Here is a 17,651-nt window from a genome sequence, read left to right as displayed (position 1 = left end):
CTAAGGATCTCGGCAGGCAGCTCAGGGAACGTGACTCGGAGATTGAGCGTTTGACTCAGCTTCTTTCGGCTCGTGACGCTGAGTACGCTGTGCTCCAGGGGATCTCGACCAAGCACTTCGAGCAACTGCAGGAGTCGGCTCGGCTACTCATTTCTGGAGACGCCCAGCCTCTCCGTGATGCCAAGGCTACCATCAAACACCAGCGTGAGGCCATCCTCCGGCAGAAGCGTGTCATTTCTCGCATGGGTCTTTTACCCATGCACGATCCTCACATGGCTGCTACAGCTGCAGCCGGGTTGGACGCGCCTGGGTTGAGCCCTGCTGACTTGCAGCTCAATGCTCGGTTATGCCGGATCCTGGCTCAACGTTTCCCGGAGGTGATGGACATCCCGGCTGGAGAGACTCGTCGAGTCGAGTTGACCATCCACCCGCGAGCGGACGGCGCCGCTACTACTCCGCCAGCGCCCGTGAGCTCGGCTGGTTCGTTCCTTGGACAATCAACTCGGCTGACTGAGTCTGAGGCTCCGGCCCCTCCAAGCGAGTCTCCCGCATCATCTGCCGCCAATCCTGTGTCGGCTGGTGCGGTTTCTATGCCCGTGTCCATTTCTGCTTCGCGTCATCGCCGCAGCAAGTCGGTCGACCAGGTTCACCGAGCTCGGCTGGATACTCTGACACCTACCGAAAAATTACTTCGCTCCTCAAACCCGAAGTCAGCGACGGCGGCTGGTTCTCAGCGCAAGCCCAAGAAGCCACTCGAGCAGCCGTACGCGTGTCCACTTCCTGGTGAGGTCGGCCATGAGGACGCGTTGGTCCAGCTTGAAAAGGCTGCCCAAGAGACTGACGCCGCATGCGACCTATCGCTCCGGTCGAGCTTGAACTTAGCCGGGTTGACTGTCGACTATGTGAATGTGGAGGCCGGCGACGAGGTTCACTCGCTGGAAGAGGACCTCTCGTTCGAGTTCACCGAAGTGCCTGGTTCCGCTGAGCTTCCGAGGGGGCCCGCCGGCCCGACCATGAGTGTGCTGTCCGTGCAACTCGTGCCTTACTCTTCCTCCCCGGTGCAGACGCCTTCAAGCGGAGTGGCTGTTGTATCGTTGCCTGGATCTGCTGACCTTGCTGCAACTCCGTCCGCTATTTCGCTTCCTGCCTCGGTTCCGTTCCCGACTCGTGTCCGATGGGTTCCTCCCTCGACCAGCGTGCCGAGCGCGGCTGTGGTGACATCGACTGCCGGCGCCGGAGGACAACCGGGTTCCTCTGCTCCCGATCCGGCGCTTGCTACAACGCATGCTGTGATTGCGCCGAGCTCGACGGCTGGAGTCTCGGCTGCGGGTACAATTAACAGCTCCGCTGCGATTCCGCCTCGGGTTTCGCAGTCTTCTCCGAGTTCGGCCGCTCACCGGCTCTTGGCATGTACTCGTTCCCGGTTTGCCAATCAAGCCCAGAGTCGTCGTGGCCCGCCAGGGGTGGCGTCGACTGTAGTCACTCCAATGCCGAGCACTCCGTCGGTGGCCTCGACCCGGCCAGCGGTTCCTCCAAGCTCAGCTGGGATGACTTCTCCATCGGGTCGCCCTTTACGCTCCACTGCGGCTACTGCCCGAGTGTTGAACGCTCACTGCTTGGATCTGTTAGAGACTCCTGACTATCTCGTCCTCCGGTCCGCTCGGCGTAGCTCTTCCTCTGGTTCGTCGGGCTCGGCTCTTGGATTGAATGCCCCCGGAACCTCAGCACACCCGTTGTCTGTGTCCGAGAGCTCTGAGTCTGAGGCTGACGACCCTGGATCTGCTGACGAGCTTAGTTCGGCCGACCCTGACGCATCTCGCCGGGCTTCGTTAGCTTCTGCGCTCCCACCTCCGCACGGGAAGCTCCAGAGCTACATCGCTGCTCGTCAATCGCCTCTCGTTCCGTCCAGCGAGTCAGGTGACTCAGACTCGCAGCCAAGTTCCAAGAAGCAGAGCGGTAAGGGCAAGCGCAAGCGGAGTCGCAAGCACAAGCACAAGCACGAGCACAAGCACAAACACAAGTCGAAGTCGGCAGGGTCAAAGAAGTCGAAGAGGTCTGCGTCTCCGGACTCGGCTAAGGACCCCCGCCCGTCCAAGCGTCAGCGAGGTTCGACTGGGGACTCGGCCGTCGGTCCGGCTGAGGTTTCTGCCGCTTCCAGCTCGACTACCAACTCGGCTGGGAGCTCTGGCATCCCATCGAGCTCGGCTGTTTCGCCGTCACCTATTTCTGCTGGTCCAGCTTCAACCCTGTCGGTTTCTATCGTAACCGCTCATGACGCTGGCGCCCACGTTCTCCCTCAGTTACCTGCAGCTTTACGCTATTCGCTCGCTCAGCTGCGCACTCGAGCTCGCCAGGCGGTCGGTCGAGACGCTCGGATCACTCCCCAGCTGGCTCAGCTGCGCGACATCCGCTTCGTTCATTACGGGTCTCGGCGGTGCTGGGAGGCTATCCTCAGCCATCAAACGGCCAAGGTCACTGTGGATGACGCGTCGGGGAAGGGCAGCGTGCCGGTTACGCTCTGTTCTCTCGCTGGGATTAAAGCGTTCGCGGACGTCTACCATCCGGATCACCCGGATCAGCGGCTTCTTCGTCTGCTTCCCAAGACTCCCATCTTCTTCTCCCCTCAAGTCCTCAACGACGCCAAGAGCCGGTTGGCGAGCTCGGCGAAGTCGGTGACCTTGATGGAGCGTCTCGCAGAAGTGTTCGTGAAGATCCGCGGGGAGGCTCCGAACTCGGCTTGTGACAAGGAGGGTCCTACCAAGTTCTTCGTAGCACTGTTCGAGCGGTGTCACTGGATGGTCGAGTCGAGTGTGCTGATGGGGCTACATCCGGCTTTTCACACGGGGCTCCCGTATCACGTGATAGCCGAGATGTATGACACGTGGGTGTTGTACAAGTTGGCTCGCAAGCGTCGACGCGATGCTCTCCGAAGCCTCATGACTATCCTGCCGGACGACCTGTTCACTGCAGTGATGAAGCTTCTTGGCGGTCTTGCTGCTCCGGAGGCCGATGCGGAGCTCTTCTTTGAGCCGTCGGTCCCGTTGTATCCGCTGGTCAATCTCGCTTGGATTCCTGCAGGCAGGGACTGGTGTGCGGAAGCCGAGTCTGTGGATGACTCTGAGCCTTGGCGAGCTTGGTGGTTGAGCGACCCAGCGACGCACCCGTACAACACCTGCTTCCGGACGCGTAACTTGGAATTCATGGTTTTCGCTCCCGCTGGTGTGGATCCACGCCTAGTCGAGGATGCTGTCGATGAAGATGTGGACCTCGACGAGCCTGCGCCTCCCCAGATTTCGTCAATTGCTCCGACTCCGGTCAACCGTGCAGGAATCCACATCTTCCAACATTGTGAAGCTGGTGAGCTCGGCTGGGCCGCTGGCGATGCGGATTCGGCGTCTCCGTTGATCGGGTCGCCTAACGCGTGCGGCCCTTCTCCCACGGCTTCCCTCTTTGGTCCGGCGTCGCCTGGGTCTCCAGCTGAGTCGAGCGCAGGATCGAGTGTCCCTCTGGCTAACAACTCTGTTATTCCGGCTTCAAGCTCAGCGGACTCGGCTGTGCAGACTGCGGGAGCAGCGGATAGCTCGGCCGGCTCAGCTACGAACACTGGAGGTTCGATTGGTCTCCTCGCAGCGGCTGCTGCTACCGTCGTGTCATCTGCCGCGCATTCACAGGGTCCTTCGTCTCCGTAACGTGCGGCTCAGCCGCCGAACTCTTCTTCCTTTCCCATCATTCTTCGGTGAATTCATGTAATGTATGCAGTCTTGACGCAGTAGCTTCCTTCGCCTCAACTCAGCCTGCTGTCTTCACTGAGTTGTCGGGTTCATCATTTTGGTGCAATAGCTTTAATCCTCATCTGCAACTTGCATCATTTGCAGACGGTTTTCACGCTTCTTCTGCCGTAAGTAGTCGAACAATAATCCACCACACGACAAATTCGACAGTGGCTCCCAGGTTGGCTCATCATAGCCGACCCACTTGACCTTGAACTTCCACTGAGTTCTGGAGGTGCTCGTAGAGAGCGGCAACTCGTCGTCCAGGATGGCTTCGACTTCGTATTCATTCATTGCTTCGTCGGGCTCCCAGCTATCTTCAGGAAGGAGTTCCTCGTCAAAGTCGAGACGATCCGACTCGGCTAAATCGGCTACTAGCCTAGTTGTCGGTCGCTCGCCGAGTGCCGTGACCGCTTTCAGACGTGACAGGGTAGAAACGGTATCCGCTCTTGTCCGGGAGTTCGAGCTCGTAGGCAAACTCCTCCACCTTCTTCTTCACTCGGAATGGCCCATGCCATCGATGTGCTAACTTCATGGTCAAGCCAGGTCTGACTCGTTTCATGAAAAACCAAACTTGGTCACCTTCCTTGAATAGTGACTTCCCCGACTCGGCTAACTCGTCACCTTCCTCAGTCAACTCGGCTGCTCCCTCGGTTGAGTTCGCTGGGGTATCCGTCCCTTCCTCTCCGGCTGGGACAGCTCTCTGCTCGACTCGGCTGAGTCCGTCATTGTGTTCCTTCGCTCTCCGTTTCTTCTCCTTCAACTGGAACTCGGCTGCAAGCTTTAAAGCCACCTCTCTCTGTCGGTTTGCTTCCCTGCGCCATTCGGCTGCCCCCGTTGAGTCAGCTGAGTTGCCCCTGCCGAGCCTGACTGACTCGGTCATCGCCTTGAGTGTAGACCGAGCGTCCCATCCGTGTACCAGGTAGAACGGGGTCTCCCGCCGAGTCGAGTCTCTCGAATTGTTGATGGCATGGACGAGCTTCTCGGCTACGTCATCCCAGTCGGCTTGGAGAGGGTCTTCCACGTACACACGCACAGTCTGGATCATGGTCTTCACTGAGCGTTCTTGCTGACCGTTGGCTTGTGGTCGGTAACTCAGCGTGGCTCTCGACTTGGACTGCATCATCTCCGAGAACTTCTGGAACACTTCACTCATGAACCGGGAATCTCTGTCGTGGCGTACCAGTGATGGAGCTCCAAACCTCCGGAACACGTTCTCTTCGAAGGCCTTCGCTACCTCAAGTGCCCCAGTCTCGCTCATCGCCTTAGCAATCACGAACCCGGTAAAGTGGTCTTGAAACAGCAAGAGTGCAGTGTTGCCCCGCCGAGTCTTCGGCAGTGGTATGACCAAGTCCATCGATACCACGTGGAACGGTCGCTCAGACACTACGTTGCCAGGTGAATAGCCCTTCAGGTGCGGTTGGCTCTTACTGGTACTGCAGTCTTCGCACGCTTGGACATGTTTGACCACGTCTGCGTACAATCCAATACAGTAGTAGTCGGCTCTGACCCTGTGGTATGTCCGCACAATCCCTTGGTGGCCTCCCTCGATGGAGTTGTGGCAGTTCTGCAGGACCTCGTCTATCATGGTCGTCGGAACCACCAGTCGAAGGGATAAGCCTAGTTCGCCGAGTTCGCCAGGTGGTCTGGCCTTGCCTTGTCGGTACAATAGCCCGTCTTCGCTGAGCACAAACTCGTCGGCAACTTTCCCAGCGTTGTGAGCTCGGCGATGTGTGAGCTGCGCATAATCCCCTCTCAGGTAGGTCTTCAAGTCGGCCCATCGTTGTTCCTCGTCTTGAGCTCTTGCTATTCGCAGGCGGCGCTCAGCTTGGACCACTACCGGATCGATGTCCATGGCGTTGGGCTCCCAGGCTTCTCTGAGCTCGGCTACCAGCTCAGCTGAGTTCGCTGGTGGTGCTGCGCTACCGAACTCGGCTTCTCCCGTCACCCGCTGTCTAGCAGGCGGAGGTCGGCTATCTCGTTCAAAGTCATTACGTTCGGCTTCCTCATTCGTAGCTGGGTTCGAGACTGGGTGTTCTGTCGCTTCGTCTTCGAAACGGAATCGGCGGACTTGACTCCTTGTCACGGCAGCCATCTCAACACCCTCGGCCGGGGTTGCAGCCGAGTCCGTGTCCACGTACAGGACCTCAGAGATCCTGTTCTGGGTCTTCAACTCGGCTTTCCGTCCGGTACCTTTCCTGCCTTGGTTTCCAGTGCTTCGGTCGCTAGGGAGTCAGCAGCCGAGTTGTAGAGACGCACTACGTGGAGGTAGCGAACTGAATTCAGCTTGCTGACCAATTTCTTGTGGCGTGCTAACTCGACTTGCAATGCCTCCTTCTTACACGCGATCACCCCCATGGATTGCTGGTTCGCAAGCCGAGAATCGCCCACGATAATTAAGTCCTTCACCCCACGCTCAATAGCCGAGGTCACGCCATTGTTCATGCCGGTGTACTCGACTGGTCGATGGGAGGTGCGCGCTCGCAACGATCTCAATGCTCCAGTCTGGTAACGCCACAGGATCCAAGAACAACTCCCAAACCCGCCGTGTTTAGCGGTCTTCGCCGATCCGTCGAACGAAAGTACGTGCCCCTTGAAGTCTCGGGGCACATGCGCATGCAGCAACTCTGGGTCCATGCGGACCACAGCCGAGTTCTTGGACGGCGGGGCGACAGCCGTTAGTAGCTCGTCCAATCCCACTGCCGGTGTGATGGACGCTTGGAGCAACTGGGCGAAATCCGTGTCCCGTTCGCGGACCCGCTTGACCTTTAGGTGGAACGGTGATAGCAGTACCGCAAAGCTGACTGCTCTGCCGTAGAGAAACTTCGACTGGGACACCCATTCGAGAGTCGAGTAGCGGGTGTAAACATGGATGGTCTTCCCGGCGAGCAACGTGTGGCACACCTTGATGAGCTGTAGCAAGGCGAGAACTTCTTTCTCGGCGGGATGGTTGCCGAGTTCATTATCCTTGAGGACTCGGCCGCAGAACCGCACTGGGTGGAGCTTCCCGTCGTGGAGCTGCATCAGCGTGCTACTCAGAGCCCACTCATTGGCGAATAGCATAACGTGGACGTCCTCAGCCGAGTTGAAGTGGCGGAGTATGGGCGCGTCGACCACTTTCTGCTTTAACTCGGCGAACGCTGCTTTAGCAGCCGTCAGGTCACCGCCGGGTCCAAAGTCTTCGTCCTTCAGCTGATAGAGGACTGCCCCAAATACGGCCAAGTTCTGGATGAACCGGCCATAGTAGTTGAGTGCTACTAAGAACGCCTGCAACCCCTTCTTCGTCGTCGGGAATGGCAACCCAGCTATTGCCAGTATCTTTTTCTGGTCGACTTGGATTCCAGCCGAGGTCACCCCATGTGATAGGAAGTCGACTTTAGGCTGGACGAAGATGCTTTTCGGGAAGCTGACACTGATGCGGCATTCAGTGAAGCGTTGCAGCAATCGGTCAAGCGTCCCCAAGCAATCGTCGAACGTCCTCCCACCGAAGCAGATATAGTCCACAAACGTTCGCCGGTCGAAAACCGGTGCAAGGCACGATTCATCAGGTTCACCCGTCCGGAACATGTCGGCTTCTGGGCTGTTAATGAATTCCTCCAATGGGCCAAACTCGGCTTGAGCTCGGTGGTCAGCCTCAAACTTGGTCTGGCCACTGGCCTCAAAGTCGAAGTCGGCTGTGAGACGTTTCCGCTGAGCTTCTGAGGCGGCTTCCGCTTGTTGGATACGCTTGGCGAACACCTTCCAGCCGCCCTTGGGTTGTACGTAACCCCATAGAGCGTTGTCAATAAGGCGCTGGTAGATCATTGGGGCATTCTTTAATCCGAAGGGCATCCGCAGCCACTCAAAGTGGCCAAGCGCACAAACAAAAGCCGGGATCCAACGCGCACGCCGAGTCATCATGACCGCCCAGAACCGCTGGCAGTATCCAAAGAGCAGAACCATAGGTACGCTTCCAACTCCGTGAGGAGATCGTCCACTAGCGGCATGGCGTACTCCATGAGCAACGTAATCGCGTTTACCAGCTTGTAGACGATACACAACCGACATTCTTCTTTAGGCCAATCACGATGGGCGATGCCCATGGGCTGTTCGAGAAGGCGATTAGCCGTGCTCGTAACAGCGCCTTGAGCAGCTCGTACAACTTGCCGAGATGCTTCAGCGGAACTCGGCGGGCTCGTTGGCGGATTGGCGGATGCCCCTGTACGTCGATGTCGCACACTACGCCGTATGCTGGTGGAGGTAGGGCATTACCACTGGAGATCATGATCTTTTCATGGCTCTTCAATACTTCCACCAGCCGAGTAGACTGTGGCCGAGTGTGCGCCGAGCTCCGAACGTTTGGCTCTTCATAGTCGAGTGGCGTCGACACCGCTTCAGTCAGATCGGGCAGGAACGCCAACTCGCGAGCATAGTCTTCGAGCTCCAAGTTCGTTGCTTGGTGCTCGAACTCGGCTGAGTCTCCCGCCGAGTCGCCTCGACCATCTGTTTCTTCCTCGTACTTGGCTGCCAGAAGGTAACGTAAGCGCAGGTCTTCCTCCGGGTCTGACGACATGGCTCGTCGCTCACATCGACCTCATCTTCGAGCCTTGGACTCGGCGGCTTGGGCCCGGGGTCATCGATGATCGTCCAGTCAGACAAATCGCTTGGTGGCTCGCCTTCGTACTCGCTCGCAGCACATGTGTATTGGCCGGGCGCTTCGTGACCAGCCGTTACCGTGATAACCGTTCAGCAACGAATGCATTCATTTTAGTTTCACAAGCTCCGAATTAGTGTGGCCTTTTCAAATTCCTGAAGTGCACCACTACAGATCACAACGAACAAACACACAATACCATTAGCCAGCAACACACGGGAGATGCAACAAATCGAACATTCGTACCTTCTTGGATTCTTCAAAGCTGAGCTTGTTGTCACCGTTTAGGTCGGCCTCCTTGAAGCACTGTTCTACTGTGGCGCGAGCAAGCTCTTCCGGTGAGACGCCCATCTTGGTCTTCGTGCTGTCCGTCGTCTCGTACATCACTTTGAAGATTGACGTCATGTAGATGATCATCACTTCTTGTGTGATCGCCGGCCAGCCGGGTTCGATCCCCGCCTCCGCCTCCTGGGTCATCGCTCGTTTTCAGCGCCGCTATCGGCCTTGATCCGTGCTAGCTTGTGGCTATGGGTGGTCTGTGGGTGACGGTGGTGTGCCTGGAGCCTGCCACGCACGACTGGCCGCACTGCCAGCAAAGCCGCACGTGAGCCTTGGCAGCGGCCGCTCCGGCTTCGACCACGAGTCTTTGGAACTCGAACATAATAGCGGTTGCTGCGAAGAGGCAACAGGGCATCGGGGAGCGCGTGGAGACGCGTGTGCGGTAGGTGCGCGGCGCAGCAAAAACGGGGGCGTGGTGGTGCCGGTAGGATGGGTGCAAAACGAGGTCCTACCGGCTGTAGGTTCCGTGCTCAACATTACTTCCTTAGGCGCTGGGGTAGCGGTAGCCGAGTTCACCGGCTCAGTCTGAGTCAAGGGTGGACTGTCGACGGCCTCTGACTCGGCTCGCTCCTTCGACTCGGCCAACTTCTCCCATTACTGGGCGCAAGTCAGCGTCGAGTCCCGCTTCTTGGTAGACGGCCACGTAGCCACCCCTCTCGGTTCAGGGTAGTTTCTACGGTCCACGGCCGACGGCTGTCGAGCCAGCCACTCGACGTGCAGCTGATGTTCCTTTTGCAGCAGATCCTTATCCATAGCCGCTTCGTAGGCCATGACTTGCCAATCTTTGTACTTCGCCGAGTGCAGCCTGACATAACCATCGGGCGGTAACACCCCATGCGGCGCCCAGGCAACCACTGGGAAATGTGCTGGGCACCACGTCCAAGTCGGCTTAAGGTTGGTCAGGCGAACTCGAACCACTCGGTTCCGCCGGTCGAGTACCACGGTCGGTACCCAGTCTTTAGTCCGGCGTACCCAGAAGTCATGTGTTTCATCACTCGGTTGATTCCTCATCAGCCTGAACTCGGTGGGAACTCGGCTCTCGAGGTTCACCGGTTCGGTCGGGCCGTCTGTGATGTAGTGGCCGCCCTTCGGTTCATCCGCTGAGTTCTGGGACTTCACGAGAGGTAGGACAACTTCATCTGGTAACTTCACCACCGAGTTGTACAGATCCAGGCGGATCCCAGCCGGAATCATGAAGTCCGTACCGAGAATCAACTCGACTCCCGCGTGGTGATCGAGGATCCATACTTCAAATTCATACGTGACCTCCCAGCCGAGTGTCACCTTCATCATCGCTCGTGACATCGTCGCCACTTTGCCTTTCCCAATACCTTGAACGCCAATCTGTTGACCCTGGCGTGTGAACCGCTTCAACCGCAGTCGCTTCGCGAATCCTTCGCTTACTGCCGACACATTCGCGCCGGTGTCGAGCAATATCTTCGTACGCTGGTCGTTCACTGCTCCCATAACGAGAGATCTCATCCGAACTCGGCGGTCAAACTTTTGTGACGACCACCAGTCGAGTCGCTCCCCAGGGAGCAGCTTCATAACTATGGTGGCTGTGACCACCTCCGTCGATCGCTGAGTCACAACTGCACTGCACAATCTTGCTCGGCTTTCTTCTCCACTCTCGCCGAGCTCACAATCAAGTCCATCGCTATCAGAATCCAATGCTTCGTCCTCTACTTGGTCCTTGGGCCTTCCTGCCTCACCCACAAAGGCAAACACAAAGTTCGCCTCTACTGCCGGCTCGGCTGACTGTGGCAGCCCGGTATCGCCCAACCCAGTCAGTGTTGGCGGGCCGCCGAGTTCAAATCACTCGGCGTGTAGAGGTCCTGGAGGTCTTCAGGTAACTCGGACTTGGCAACATTGGACTTGACAAATGCGGTGAGCTTCTCGTAGCGCTGGAACAGCTCGCATTGACCGACATCGTGCAATTGCTTGCAGAACTTGCAGCGACGGCGGTAGTAGTGGACGGAGTGGTTCGCACCGCCGCAGGCAGCACAAGGTCCATACGATGGGCGTTCACGGGGGTCACTGCGCCGCCCAGTCTGGTCACGCCGATCGTATCCTCGACTGGCGCGGTCAGCCGAGCTCGGCTGACCCCTTCGGTGATCACTCCTTGCTGTCCCAGCTGAGTTCCCTCGGTCCCCCGATCTACGGTCGCGGTCGCTGGTGAACCCGGTGTCGATGTAATCGTCTTCCGAGTCTACAGTCGAGTCGGAGTAGCTCAGCTGGCTGCCGTCGCTCCGATCGCTGTCCGAGTCGTAGAGGTTGGATCGCCGATTGGATTGGCGTCTCTCGGCCAGCTCGTACGGGTCGTCCTCCAGCAGCGCTGTCGCTAGTCGGCGTTATCGACCATCGTCGCGTCGGCTTCGTCGGTCATCTCGGCGGTCATCTCTACGTCGTTCCCGGCGGTCGTCTCGCCGGTCGTCTCGGCGCGGCTCACTCCGCCGAGCTTCTGAGTGCCTTGGCGAATCGGTGCGCTTGGCGTCTCGGCTGCGGCTTTCGACGAAACGGTCGCGCTGTTTCTTCCGGCGCTCCCCCAGGATCTTCTGGTTGATGATCTTCTCGGCCTTCTTGATGTCGGCGAGCTGTTGCGGATAGAGCAGATCCATGACGTCATCATCCCCGCAGTGCAACAGGAAGTGTTCCACGTGGTCAACAGCGTCCGCTCCACCGGCTTCGTACTGGATTTTCGCCGACTTCGCATATCCGTTGAGACGAATGAGGAAGTCACACACCAGCTCGTTGTCTTTGCGCTGAGCCGAGTAATAGCGAGCTCGTGCCGACTCGTCAAACTGCGAACAGTAGTAGTCGGCGAATGCCTCACTCAGCAGACTCCACTTCCGTTGCGTTTTCTTCGGGAGCTGGCGATACCAGCTCTTCGCGCCTCGCTCCAGCTTCAGCGAGAATGGCTCGTACCAGAGGTCTTGCGCCAGCCGAGTTCCTTTCATCTCGTAGATGAATCGCTTCAGCCACTGGAGAGAGTCATCCGGTCGGTAACGTTTGCCTTCGAACATAGGAATCTTGTCGAGGGACGCATGGGTGCGAACCTCCAAGTACTGCGTCCGATCGCTTTCAGTGTCATCGAAGCTAAGGTGCTTGATGACGTCCTTCACCGACTCGTCAGCCGAGTTCTGATACTCGCGTCCATCGTCGCTGTCGCTGAGCTCGGCTGCATCTGCAGCGTCAAACAACTCAGCGTAGCGTCCACTCGGCTGCTTGCCACGCGTTGGCGTCTTCATATGCGAATCTTCAAAATACGGCGTACCCTCAGTCGAGCGGAACACCTCGGCTCTCTTGCGTTCGGGAGTCTTCGGCAGGGGAATCCTGCTGGGGTGTTCGACGGTCTTCGGAGTCGTTTCGCAATAGTCTGCCGAGTTCCGACAGCCCTCGCTCGAGGCCAAACGAGGCTCTCAACCGGCGCTTCCACTTGAGGATTTCGCGTGAAGCTCGACTGGGGTCCCAATCGCCGAGTAGCAGGCTGTTGGGTCGGCTCGTGCACCGGAACCCCATCGCCTTGAGTAGCAACACCGTGTCTTCGACCAGTTGGTTGATGTCGGTACTGTTCACCGGCTGAGTCAGCTCAGGCCCCAGTACCGGCCATCTCGCCTGAGCCATCGCCACTGGAGCAAACATCATCATCCACTCGCTATGAGATCGCATCTCCTCTCCGAGCCTGCCCAGACTGAGATTATGCGGGCGAGGCTTGGTAGTCGAGTGTTGGTTAGGAAGAAAATCCGAAAGTGAATTAGAATGAGTTAAGCAAAACTGCTTCTAGGAGTCTGTCCTACCGTGTCTTACCAACGAGTACACGAAGTCCTAGCTTCTAACTCCAACATGTTTTGTCGAGGCTGCGAAAACTAAATGTCGATTGTGGTTGCAGATCCCATGCAAACGGCAACTTCAACTTGACCTTCTCTCAGCCGATCAGAATCACCAAATCCGGGGAACCAGCCAATCACATTGTAGCATACAGTACAACCGTACGCCTTGGCAACAACTCCACAGCCGCACGCGCCTCGATACGGAGTCACACAACTAGACTGCGAAGTGTCCAATCGCAACACCCAGAACCTTGTTCGCACTTGGCATATCCGCATTCCTCGTCGCTCGCAAGATCAGGGGCGGACGTTCCCCTTGAGCGGCGGCTTGATCTTCGTCGTCCGTATCATTGCCGAGCTGGACCGCCAGGTTGCGCACAACTGGACGTGGGGTACCCATCCGTCAGACTTGCAGCGACAACTCGTCGACTTCGCCGAGTAGCTCGGCTTTCTCCTCATACTCATCTTCAACATCTTCCCCACTTCCTTCGTCTTGGGCATCCTCCTCATCGAACTGGACGGTGCGCGCCTCGTCCGCCGTCGCGTCCGTGATCATCGCATTCGCCGAGTCCGCCGACGGCCGAGTTACTTCCAACCGTCGCTGGACTCGGCGTAACAATTCCCTTGACCATTTTCACACTCTCTTCTCTTCTCTTCTTCTCAAACCTTGGTTAGCTGGTACCTACGAAACACAAGCACACCCCTGTTATGGGTTGGGGGACCAGTTGTGGTATAGCAGCACGCACAAAATCGTCAGTTGTGGTAACTTGGCTACAAACACAACAATAGCCGAGCTGGTCGGCTTTGTCGGCCTGCGCCGGGTTGCCCCCGAGCGGTTCGGCCCAATCGGGACAGCGGGTGTCTCGCCTCTCGCCGAGACCTGCCAACCAAGATCACTCCTCCGGAGATCCGCCGAGTTCGACGGCCTCTGTTCACTTAACCCTGTGCCCTCCACCAAAGGATGGACGACGGCGCACGGAGCGCTTTTACAGGTCGCCGAGAGCAAAGACTTCTCGACTCAGCAATCAGCGCCCGGGACGTACGGGAACACCGGCTCGCAGCGGTGGCGAGACTTTTCCTTCGCGCTTGGCGAGACACGCACCCAACCCGGGCCGACCTTAATCTCTTGGCGCTGCCAGCCGAGTACCCTACAAGCTATGCCTCTCGGGTACCGGCAGCAAACATAATCCGGCCCCGTGCAGGGACTTACCGGAACGTGTACACGTGTTGTGGACCTAGAAAATTCTGCTCTGTTGTTTGTTATCTCTGTCGGGCGCCCTGAAGGGGCGCCTCCACTATTCCTAAGTTCCTATACAAATACCAAATGAAAGTGGGCGGTTTTGGATCTCGGCCGACTCTTCGCTGAGCTCGGTGACGCTTGAGCTCGGCTGGTCCGGATGAACTATCCGGATAATTCTTCGAACTCGGCTGAGCCGGATAAGGTGTCCGGATAAGCTGGTGAACTCGGCTGAGCTCGGCTACCGGTACAGTGTACCACTCCAGCCGAGTTGGTCGCGCGAAATCTGGTGTTTCCTACACCACATAAGTCAGCGATCGGGCGTGGATCGCCGATCGCCGATCGAGCGTGGATCGCCGATCGCCGATCGGGGTCGATCGTGGGTCGACCAGGATGGGACGCACATGGAGGACGAAGTCGGGGCAAGAATCCAGTAATCGTGGGGTTGTAGGAGGGTAAGGAAGATGGTAGCAGTAGGGAGAGACCAGCTAAACATAAATCAGAGCAGAATTTGCACCGAAGAGCACAAGTCCCCTCAAGTCACCAAGCCCCAGGAACTACATTGGCCTCGGCAGTGTCGACACTTTGGGTAGTGAACTAGCGGTACGGTTAATACTGGATTAATACATTGGCCAGCTTGACCTACTCTAGTGATCTATCTCTTGTGTGCAAGTCCTCGATCGACCGGATATTAGTGCTTGGCCGGCGATCGTTTCTCCTCTCGATCAACCTCGATCCCGCTATAGGAAGCGGCAAGCAACTCAGGAAAGGAAGGAACATACCCGGAAAGGCAACTACAGGCCTTGGATCAACTCCAGGCCGACCGATCGCAGCGAACAACCCTCGATCGGAGCGTATACTCGGACGCAGAGCGAAGACTACCGCGCTGCTCCACAAACTATCCCCGCATCACGCCAAGACACTCGATCTTCACCAAGTGCTGCATCTTCGGAGCCCCGAGAGAGCGGATCCAGCCCGCCGACGGGTACACAAGGTGAGAACAAGTTCAGCCGATCACGGATCGTTGGGGAACCCCCTCCGTTAGTCGGTGTCTGGGCGCTGGTGGGAAGCTCGATCAGGCCTTAACCAGATTTTGGCCGATCCCGCTACACCACAGCACCAAGAATGCGGCCGGGCGCCGCGTGCACACCAACATGACGCCAAAGACGCCGGGTTGGCGGGCGGTGCCTTGGTCAGCTGCTAGCTGCTGCTCGGGTCACGAGCGGAGGCTTCAAGCTGTTGCTCCGGTTGCGAGCGTTGGCCTACAGCTTGGAGGACCAAGACGTAATCCTTAGGTCATAACAAAACCGAACAACAACGTCGCGATACGACGCTGCGATGGTCAAAAGATCAGACCCATCCTTTGCAAAAGATCCGTCCAAAAAATCGCTACTTTGAAACCCCCTAATAGTTGTATTGCGGAAACCGATTAGATTGTCCGAGCGGATTAGCTGATAAAGCAGCGTTCATGAGAGATTTGACTGGTACTAAATCGGGGATCCTTATAATTGCATATGTCATTGGTAAGGGTATAAATCAGTGTAGCGTTAATAAAATAGGGATTGCCTCATTACCCGCCAGCAATACGCGGAACGACCACTTACCACCACGAGCTGACTGTTTCGCGCTCCTACTGACGAGCAATAGCATCGCGTGCATTAAATACTTCTCTGTGAGCAGTCGACGTGTACTGCTATCTATTTATCAAGTTGTGAAGCCATATATTTGCGCTGTCATTTCTCGTCAGCATTAGCGTTTGTCGGTTTTACATTAAATCCGCCGCCGAATGCCGAGTGGGTGTCGGACACTTGGGCTGATTAGCATGCAAATCAGTCGTCCTGAGCTAAATCAGCTTGCCACATGGCGTTGTAGGCACAACAGACTGCTCTGTCAAATCAGAGTGCAAATCTTAGGCTGTCGATATAATTAGGAGGTCGGTTTTAGTAAATCCGACCCGATTAAGCTTAATCATCTGCTTAACCAACCGATTTATATTCTAATTAAACAATCTAATCGGTTTCCACAATAATAGTTACAGAGTTAAACCAGCACCTTATTTCGAAAAAATAAGGATGCCGATCCAGCTCACGCGAAATCTTCACCATGGTAAGGAGCTGCAAACGTAAGTTTAGGCTCACTGGTAATGGCGCGAACAGTGTGCTTCAAATTAGTTCGTGACACAAATTCCATCAAGGCGACCGGACTATGCTCTGCTTCAACTTGATCGTAGCCCAAATGCAGTTGCAATGCAACCGGGGTACGATACCGCTATAAACGGCAAGCAGCTCCAAGAATCTAGCCACTGATGGCACCAAACACGCTGTCAAAGCGAAGATCCAACAATTCTGCGTGCTGTTAGATACTTCTGGTGAAGGAAACACCAAATTTCGCGCGGCTGGAGTGGTACACTGTACCGGTAGCCGAGCTCAGCCGAGTTCACCAGCTTATCCGGACACCTTATCCGGCTCAGCCGAGTTCGAAGAATTATCCGGATAGTTCATCCGGACCAGCCGAGCTCAAGCGTCACCGAGCTCAGCGAAGAGTCGGCCGAGATCCAAAACCGCCCACTTTCATTTGGTATTTGTATAGGAACTTAGGAATAGTGGAGGCGCCCCTTCAGGGCGCCCGACAGAGATAACAAACAACAGAGCAGAATTTTCTAGGTCCACAACACGTGTACACGTTCCGGTAAGTCCCTGCACGGGGCCGGATTATGTCTGCTGCCGGTACCCGAGAGGCATAGCTTGTAGGGTACTCGGCTGGCAGCGCCAAGAGATTAAGGTCGGCCCGGGTTGGGTGCGTGTCTCGCCAAGCGCGAAGGAAAAGTCTCGCCACCGCTGCGAGCCGGTGTTCCCGTACGTCCCGGGCGCTGATTACTGAGTCGAGAAGTCTTTGCTCTCGGCGACCTGTAAAAGCGCTCCGTGCGCCGTCGTCCATCCTTTGGTGGAGGGCACAGGGTTAAGTGAACAGAGGCCGTCGAACTCGGCGGATCTCCGGAGGAGTGATCTTGGTTGGCAGGTCTCGGCGAGAGGCGAGACACCCGCTGTCCCGATTGGGCCGAACCGCTCGGGGGCAACCCGGCGCAGGCCGACAAAGCCGACCAGCTCGGCTATTGTTGTGTTTGTAGCCAAGTTACCACAACTGACGATTTTGTGCGTGCTGCTATACCACAACTGGTCCCCCAACCCATAACAGGGGTGTGCTTGTGTTTCGTAGGTACCAGCTAACCAAGGTTTGAGAAGAAGAGAAGAGAAGAGAGTGTGAAAATGGTCAAGGGAATTGTTACGCCGAGTCCAGCGACGGTTGGAAGTAACTCGGCCGTCGGCGGACTCGGCGAATGCGATGATCACGGACGCGACGGCGGACGAGGCGCGCACCGTCCAGTTCGATGAGGAGGATGCCCAAGACGAAGGAAGTGGGGAAGATGTTGAAGATGAGTATGAGGAGAAAGCCGAGCTACTCGGCGAAGTCGACGAGTTGTCGCTGCAAGTCTGACGGATGGGTACCCCACGTCCAGTTGTGCGCAACCTGGCGGTCCAGCTCGGCAATGATACGGACGACGAAGATCAAGCCGCCGCTCAAGGGGAACGTCCGCCCCTGATCTTGCGAGCGACGAGGAATGCGGATATACCAAGTGCGAACAAGGTTCTGGGTGTTGCGATTGGACACTTCGCAGTCTAGTTGTGTGACTCCGTATCGAGGCGCGTGCGGCTGTGGAGTTGTTGCCAAGGCGTACAGTTGTACTGTATGCTACAATGTGATTGGCTGGTTCCCCGGATTTGGTGATTCTGATCGGCTGAGAGAAGGTCAAGTTGAAGTTGCCGTTTGCATGGGATCTGCAACCA

The 17,651-nt window shown here is 56.9% G+C and overlaps 3 protein-coding genes across 3 annotated transcripts; 2 read left to right on the top strand and 1 right to left on the bottom strand.

Moving 5' to 3' along the window:
- Window positions 1-26: 26 nt before the first annotated feature.
- PHYSODRAFT_338893 (hypothetical protein) lies at window positions 27-3,689 on the top strand (the record flags this gene model as incomplete). Its single annotated transcript, XM_009536791.1, has 1 exon — window positions 27-3,689. A coding segment is annotated over one exon (3,663 nt), but the record flags the coding sequence as incomplete, so codon positions are not given.
- A 4,861-nt stretch (window positions 3,690-8,550) lies between these two features.
- On the bottom strand, window positions 8,551-13,125 carry PHYSODRAFT_338891 (hypothetical protein; the record flags this gene model as incomplete). The annotated part of the gene is made up of 13 exons (XM_009536790.1): window positions 8,551-8,571; window positions 8,650-8,871; window positions 8,951-9,075; window positions 9,195-9,330; window positions 9,394-10,496; window positions 10,562-10,691; window positions 10,733-10,818; window positions 10,904-11,066; window positions 11,102-11,211; window positions 11,261-12,118; window positions 12,204-12,371; window positions 12,834-12,927; window positions 12,979-13,125. 13 exons carry the CDS (start codon window positions 13,123-13,125, stop codon window positions 8,551-8,553), a joined length of 3,363 nt encoding a protein of 1,120 aa, XP_009535085.1.
- Window positions 13,126-17,148: 4,023 nt separating this feature from the next.
- PHYSODRAFT_338890 (hypothetical protein) lies at window positions 17,149-17,407 on the top strand (the record flags this gene model as incomplete). Its single annotated transcript, XM_009536789.1, has 2 exons — window positions 17,149-17,295; window positions 17,372-17,407. 2 exons carry the CDS (start codon window positions 17,149-17,151, stop codon window positions 17,405-17,407), a joined length of 183 nt encoding a protein of 60 aa, XP_009535084.1.
- Window positions 17,408-17,651: the final 244 nt, after the last annotated feature.

This window comes from Phytophthora sojae (genome assembly GCF_000149755.1).
Source record: "Phytophthora sojae unplaced genomic scaffold PHYSOscaffold_9, whole genome shotgun sequence".
Lineage (NCBI taxonomy): Eukaryota > Oomycota > Peronosporomycetes > Peronosporales > Peronosporaceae > Phytophthora > Phytophthora sojae.
Note: the sequence above shows the minus strand (reverse complement) of the source record. Positions and strands in the feature narration are given on the sequence as shown.